Source organism: Nerophis ophidion, linkage group LG25 (genome assembly GCF_033978795.1).
Source record: "Nerophis ophidion isolate RoL-2023_Sa linkage group LG25, RoL_Noph_v1.0, whole genome shotgun sequence".
In the NCBI taxonomy this organism is placed as follows: Eukaryota; Metazoa; Chordata; class Actinopteri; order Syngnathiformes; family Syngnathidae; genus Nerophis; species Nerophis ophidion.
In genome coordinates, this window is record NC_084635.1 from 25,510,156 (window position 1) to 25,517,362 (window position 7,207).

Consider the following 7,207-nt stretch of genomic DNA (forward strand, 5'->3'; position numbering starts at 1 on the left):
AAGATGATGTAACAAAGTGGTAAACATGCCTTTCCCAACTACTTTGGCACGTGTTATAGCCATGAAATTCTAAGTTAGTTATTATTTGCAAAAAAAAATAAAAAATAAAGTTCATGAGTTTGAACATACAAAACAGTATCCTGTATTTGTAGTGCTTTTAATTCAATATGGGTTGAAAAGGACTTGCAAATCATTATATTCTGTTTATATTTACATCTAACACAATTTCACAGTTCATATGGAAACGGGGTTTATATTACATTTATTCTGTGAAACCAAAATATGCAGAAAAGCAATTTAGTTATATAACGTCACACTGACAAAATTAAGCATTGCTGCTTGTACATATACTGTATCTATACAGTATGTAATCAGAGGCACTAGTTAGTTGGGCAGATGTACTATAACCACGGGAACGAATGATGAACTAAAAGAAAGAACAAAAGGGACAAGCTGGTTTCCGATTCCTTTCCAGGGACAGCTTGTCATCGAAGGTAACGACAGTGGGAACCTACGTTATCTTCTTTGTATGGGGCTCATCAGAATTCATGTTCTTGGTAGATGAAAGCAGAAGGCACGGTGAAAGAAGAGGAAGGTAAAACCACAACTCTAAGAAGACAAATCATCCTCAGCATATAAAAGGAAGCCATGGAAGCTCACCCATACTCGAAGACCTCTGAAGATGAGAAACCCAGCTGTCACCATGAAGACACTTGTGCTGCTCACTCTGGTGTGTTTCCTGCAAGTCAGCGTGTGTTCAGGTCTGATGAAATCCTCTTCTCTCTGCTTCTCATCCTAATAATTGTGGAAATGTGTGTGACGTGATTTTAATTGTGCATGTGTTTGTCCAGTCGTAAACACCTTGTTGAAGGTTTGCTGCCCCGACATCGGAAAAATATGTATCCCATTGAATAATGTCCATCATCTAGAAACAACATCAAAGAGCTGCAAGCCCAAAGCCATTATGTGAGTATAATATTAAACACACTGGATTGTTTCTGAGTGACCACACTGCAAAAAGTCAGTGTTCAAAAACAAGGAAAAAAAATACAAATATGAGGGATATTTTTTTACAACTAAGAAAAAGTATCTGCCAATAAAACAACAACCTTTGGCGTGTTAAGACTTTCCAAAGCAAGTAAAATTAGCTAACTTCAATGAACCCAAAAATAACTTAAAATAACTATATTTTCCCTAATAATATAAGCGCATTTTTCTTGGTAGAAAAAAATTATGAGACATTTTTGCTGAATATATCGAAAAATATTCTTAAATGAAGTATATGCTAGTGCCAATATCTTGACATAATGATATGCGCTCGCCCTTACATTTCTTGAAACCAGCAAACTTATACTAAAAACGAATTTATTGTTCTTAATGGAAAGGCAACAAGGCAACATCTTTTTACTCTTGGGGTCTCCTAGTCGCTCCGGCAAATCATATGGTCTAAAAATGCATTCTTCTATCGATAACATGACATCATCGCACCAAGTGCGTGCTCTTTCAGTCAATTAGCGCGCATATATACAGCCCGGCCCCCGGCCAATTTTTTTTTTTATTGTAACTTTAAAGAATTTATCTGAATGTGACGTGCTGTCAGGGGAGGCAAGTGAGGCAGTGCCTCACCTGCCACAAGGTGGCTTAACCATGAGATGTTCCAAAACGAAGTAATAAAATTAAATACGTTTTAATATTTCTCTTTTGGTTTATGCTTTTTATGTGATTTTGGTGTGGCTCCTCTATATTTTGATCATTTTCATTGTCAAAATCGCGGAAATTCCATGTATCCTGATCAAAACAATCCAGCAGATGAGAAGTGAGGCAGACACAGACGGTGCCTCCGCGGCTACAAACAGTGTGCATTGGGCATGCGTGCGAGGGGGCGCATGCTTGTTGCCACGTGGAAAAGGCAGGTCTTGAGGCAGCAAATACATCTGCCTCAAGGTATTGAGAGATATATTGTCAACTTGCAGTTCAATGCCTCAGCAGTACTCTGACTCGTCACACAGGGAGAAGTGGGGGCGCTCAAGCTAGCAGACACAGGTCTCTCCAGCAGAAGCCAGCATTTTTTCTTTTCTTTTTTTTCTAACTGTATTTATAACAAACATGGCATTTTTATTAGAGTAAGCCAGCGTTTGTGGCTGTTTTTTGTCCGATGCAAAAATATTGTTTAATTTCTTGGAATGAAATTGAAATAAATGAATGTTTCTGCCAATATTGAGGATTATTTACTGTATCCAAGATGCAATACTTCTCTAAACTGGACTTTAACACAAAATGAATGTGATCATACAATATATGTTTTCATGAAGGATAGCTATTGCTGCTTCAAATACAAATACAGAAAGGTAATATACACTCACAATACTTGATTTATTTTGTTAAAAGCAATGGGACCAAAAATTATTTAATAACAACTTTATCTCTCCTGAAGGAATCAATAAAGAACTATCTATCTATCTATCTATCTATCTATCTATCTATCTATCTATCTATCTATCTATCTATCTATCCATCTATCTATCTATCTATCTATCTATCTATCTATCTATCTATCTATCTATCTATCTATCTATCTATCTATCTATCTATCTATCTATCTATCTATCTATCTATCTATCTATCTATCTGTCTATCTATCTATCTATCTATCTATCTATTTAGTTTTTGGACACATTTATCGTGTCATAATATCATTATGATAACGTTTTTATTAAAGCGAATAACTCCCTTTTTTTCCGCTGTAACTCTAAGTCAACAATTAAGTAAAAATAAAAGATGAAAAAAAAGTATGTATGGCTCACCTGGTGTTCAGTTCACTGCACATCACTATGTGCATGAAGGCTTTCTATTTAAACATCATAATTAAAATTGGTGCTCAATAATTCTCAGATGGAAATGCAAAAAATTACAATATGAACTTTGTACAACACACTGTACAACACTTAAAACCTTTAGCATACAAGTATGTGGAATTAAATTATGGAATGGATTTGGCAAATAAGTAAACAATGTGCACTAATATGATTCAGTTTAAAAAATGGTGTTCACAAATAATCTTGATAAACATCCCAAACCCTACAACAAATTAGACTCTCTTATCGAGCTCATAATGTAAACCATAAACTTTAATTGTTGTTTAATTACATGTTTGATCATTATTTACTTACTCATTGTCTATGGACCCATTACTTCCCTGCTTGAACTCAGCATCAAGGTGTAGAATTGGGGCTTAAATCACCAGAAATGATTCTCGGGTGCAGCCACCGCTGCTGCTCACTGAGCCCCTCACCTCCCAGCGGGTGATCAAGGGTGATGGGTCGAATGCAGAAAATAATTTCGCCACACCAAGCGTGTGTGTGACAGTCATTGGTACTTAAATTTAATTAATTAACTTATTAATTAATTAATATTTACTGCCAGGCCCCCGGCCAAAATTGTTTTAATTGTAATGTTGAAGAATTTATCTGAATGTGCATGAACTATTTCTGTTCAAAATTCTTTGAAATGTCACATGTTAAATGTCTAAATATTAACTGTACTTTTAGAACAACTTGAAAATTAATGTGCATTTCAGTGCGTGGAGTCACTCTGTGGAACAACTTAGGGAACAACTTAAAAATGTGTTCTAGCATGATTCAATTTAAAACACTGTTTAAAAAAGAAGTACTGAAGAAGTACGAGGAGGAAAGAGAGTGATGCCCTCAGCACAGAGCGTTGGGAGAGAGGTGTATGGTCAGAGAGTGTCTGAGCCCGTGTGTGTGTGTTTTTTCTCATCTTGTCTTGTCTCATAGTATTGTTAGTGTTAAGGAGTTTTTCTTGTTTTTGTTTAGTGAGTATTGTACTTGTATTATATTGATTATATTAAATGTGGAATGATCCTTATTATTTTAAGACTTCTTTAGAGAAAAATTAAAAAAAATTTCCTCATAACATTAAAACCTGTTTCTAAGAGGACATATTTTTTTATATATATATTTCAACTCTATTCTCATAAAAATACTGTTTTGTTTTTTTTCAGTTTTGCGGTTTTCTTCCCCTAAATTTCACTGTTTTTTTATGTGTTCTTATTCTATTGATATTGCGACTGAAATCCTACCTTTTATTTTATTTTTGTAAAATTGTTGCTTTTGGCCAAATTAATTTTCCTTTATAAAGAGAATTTTGACAAAGATAATATCACCCCAAACGTTTTTTCCTTAATATTTGAAATATATGCTTACAAATGATTTTCATATTGATATATTTTTTTAGATGATATTACAAGTACAATACCGTTTTTTTTTCTTGTATGTTTTTGTTTTCTTGTAAATGTTATTGTGTGTATTTTATTATGAATTAATTGCCATAATATTCTGATTTAGAATTATATCAATGCATTCAATATTATATATATTTTCAACCAAATTGTATAAGTGCAACTTAAGTATTTGTTTTAATTGTTTCTCATATCTGTGGATTTAAAAAATAACGTCTAATCATAAATTTAAAAACAAATGCATTTGCTTTTTGGCTTTCTTGTTGAATTGTATTTTTGGATTAGGCTTTTGGCTACAAATTACCCCCTGGCCACACTTTTGGACACCCCTGGTATTTATGTAAGCCTTCTATCTTTTTATGTTCAAAGTTGCAGACCCTTTTGCCGAGACTGAATTTAAAATAATAATCAAATGTAATGTAAGACAGTATAAAATGTCTAGCATTTTTTAAATTTGCAAAGAAAAGTATATGTATTGATTGAAAAATGACAGAATTAAAAAAAAAAAACATGTAAACGATATATTTTATAGTATGTTTCAATGTTTAAATACAAATAAAATAAAGGAATGTGCCTTGTTGTAAATGTGAGCGCTGTTTTGAAGAATGTTTTCCCTTGTATGTTTGTTTGTATACTTACACATCTACAAATGATGAAAGCGTATAACAAGAACTCATGAATGTATTAAAATGCAAAACAACCCTAATTAAATTATTAGTTATCCTAATTACTGTTATTTAGTTTAAAGTGTAGTTTTTAAAGGACCAAAAACTAATTCTGGATAAATTGCCAAAATGGACACAATCATGGCAAGAAAAACCATAAACAACCTGCTTTTAAATGAATGGGCAACCAAACAGTACCAAAGTGAGAACACAATGTCTCACAACTAATCTGCGCATTTGTTCTTTTCAGAGTCAAAACAGTGAACGGTAAAAGTGTTTGCCTCGACCCCAGCTGGGTGTGGACAAAATATCTGTTGGAAAAATCATCAGGCAACAACCCATCTCCACCGGAATGCTGTATAAAACATAGGGTTGTTGAAGTCCTGTGAAGAGGAAGTTCCTTCATGTCAGTTTTTGCGTAATGCTCTGTCTGCTCTACAATGAGGACCAGGGGGTGGTTAAAACAACTGTAGGATACATTTTGTACATTTGAAATGTTTAATTGCTGTACCTGAACAAAACATATTGACTTTGTGTTAAAAAGTGAAAAATATAATTAGCGGAATATCTGACAATGTAGACATGTGGACATCGGGGGCGGTACCTCTGGATTGTTGGAACCGGAGGGTGTGTTCCAACTATCGGGGATCACACTCCTGGTCCTGGTCGTGGAAATGTGGACCAGCTCTTTACTCTCAGCAGGGTCCTTGAGGGTGCATGGCTTCATCTGGCCAGGATCTTCAGCTCTCACTGGATCGGTTCGCAACCGAGTGTGAAGCGACCGGGATGAGAATCAGCACCTCCAAGTCCGAGTCCATGGTTCTCGCCGGGAAAGTGGAGGAGTTCAAGTGCCTAGGAGTCTTGTTCACGAGTGAGGGAAGAGTGGATCGTAAGATCAAAAGGCAGATCGTTGCGGCGTCTTCGGTAATGCGGACGCTGTATCGATCCGTTGTGGTGAAGAAGGAGCTGAGCCAGAAGGCAAAGCTCTATATTTACCAGTCGATCTACGTTCCCATCCTCACCTATGGTAATGAGCTTTGGGTTATGACCGAAAGAACAAAATCACGGGTACAAGCGGCCGAAATGAGTTTCCTCCACCGGGTGGCGGGGCACTCCCTAAAATATCGGGTGAGAAGCTCTGCCATCCGGGAGGAGTTCAAAGTAAAGCCGCTGCTCCTCCACATCGAGAGGAGCCAGATGAGGTGGTTCGGGCATCTGGTCAGGATGTCACCCGAACGCCTCCCTAGGGATGTATTTCGGGCACGTACAAACGGTAGGAGGCCACAGGAAAGACCCAGGACAGGTTGGGAAGACTATGTCTCCCGGCTGGCCTGGGAACGCCCCGGGATCCCCCGGGAAGAGCTGGACGAAGTGGCTGGGGAGAGGAAAGTCTGGTCTTCCCTGCTTAGGCTGCTTCCCCCGCGACCCGACGTCGGATAAGCGGAAGATGATGGAATGTTTTCACTGCTGCATTATGTTGAAGACCAATAATAAATAGCTCCCAGAGCCACACTTTGGACCGCCCTTGTGCTGTAGGTCTGCCTCACACTGTTTCAGAAATATTCGTTTTTTTATTTGTAATGCTTTGTTATGCTTTTATTACATTTCCTATCCAATGTGTATTTTTGTATTTTAATCATGTTTTTTTTTTTTTTTTTAATGTGTGTCTGTTGTGAATACTGCTTGTACATTGTTTGTATATGACGTAACATCACCTGTGTCAGGAGCAAATATTTTTGCTACTTGTTAGTATTGTTTTGGATATTCATTTAGATTGGAATGTTTCATTAGGTGACATTTTAATACACTGTGAGGAGACAAAACTGCCAATAAATGACTCAGTTATTATATGATGGTAATATATGATGGATTCCACATCCTGATTTGATGACTGCTGCTGTCACAATAAATGAGTCAAAGACCGCACGTAATTGTAGTGAACACTTCGTGATAATAAATTAAATATTATTCCTATTACTTTTGTACATTTTTTTTAATAATCTCATAATCACAAGGAATTCCTTTTGTTTTTCCGTTTAGTCATCTTTGTCACTGCTCTTCGCCAGTGTGCTAGACGAAAAATGAGTAAGGCGCTGCATCATTATGCCAGAAAAGTAGTTCCTCGATGTTAATACCTTCAGTGAGAATGTCGCTAATACTTGGTTGATATGCAGGTCACGGCATCTAAATAGAGCATTGTTAGTGTTTTCTAAAGTGACTTTTTAGAGTGCTTTATAGGCGGAATAGTAGAATCCACATTACCAACATTGTTAGCTGCCTAACT

General features: G+C 36.4%; 1 protein-coding gene across 1 annotated transcript; it reads left to right on the forward strand.

Moving 5' to 3' along the window:
* The first annotated feature begins 677 nt into the window (after positions 1-677).
* On the forward strand, positions 678-6,771 carry LOC133542803 (C-C motif chemokine 22-like). The gene is made up of 3 exons (XM_061886974.1): positions 678-761; positions 852-966; positions 5,174-6,771. The coding sequence occupies exons 1-3, from the start codon at positions 683-685 to the stop codon at positions 5,310-5,312; spliced, it is 333 nt and encodes a 110-aa protein (XP_061742958.1). The 5' UTR covers positions 678-682; the 3' UTR covers positions 5,313-6,771.
* The last annotated feature ends 436 nt before the right edge of the window (positions 6,772-7,207 follow it).

Coding starts and splice junctions, on each gene's coding strand:
- LOC133542803 (XM_061886974.1), top strand. CDS start 683: ATGAGAAACCCAGCTGTCACCATGAAGACACTTGTGCTGCTCACTCTG. Junction 762..851: donor GCAAGTCAGCGTGTGTTCAG/GTCTGATGAAAT, acceptor GTGTTTGTCCAG/TCGTAAACACCTTGTTGAAG. Junction 967..5,173: donor TGCAAGCCCAAAGCCATTAT/GTGAGTATAATA, acceptor TGTTCTTTTCAG/AGTCAAAACAGTGAACGGTA.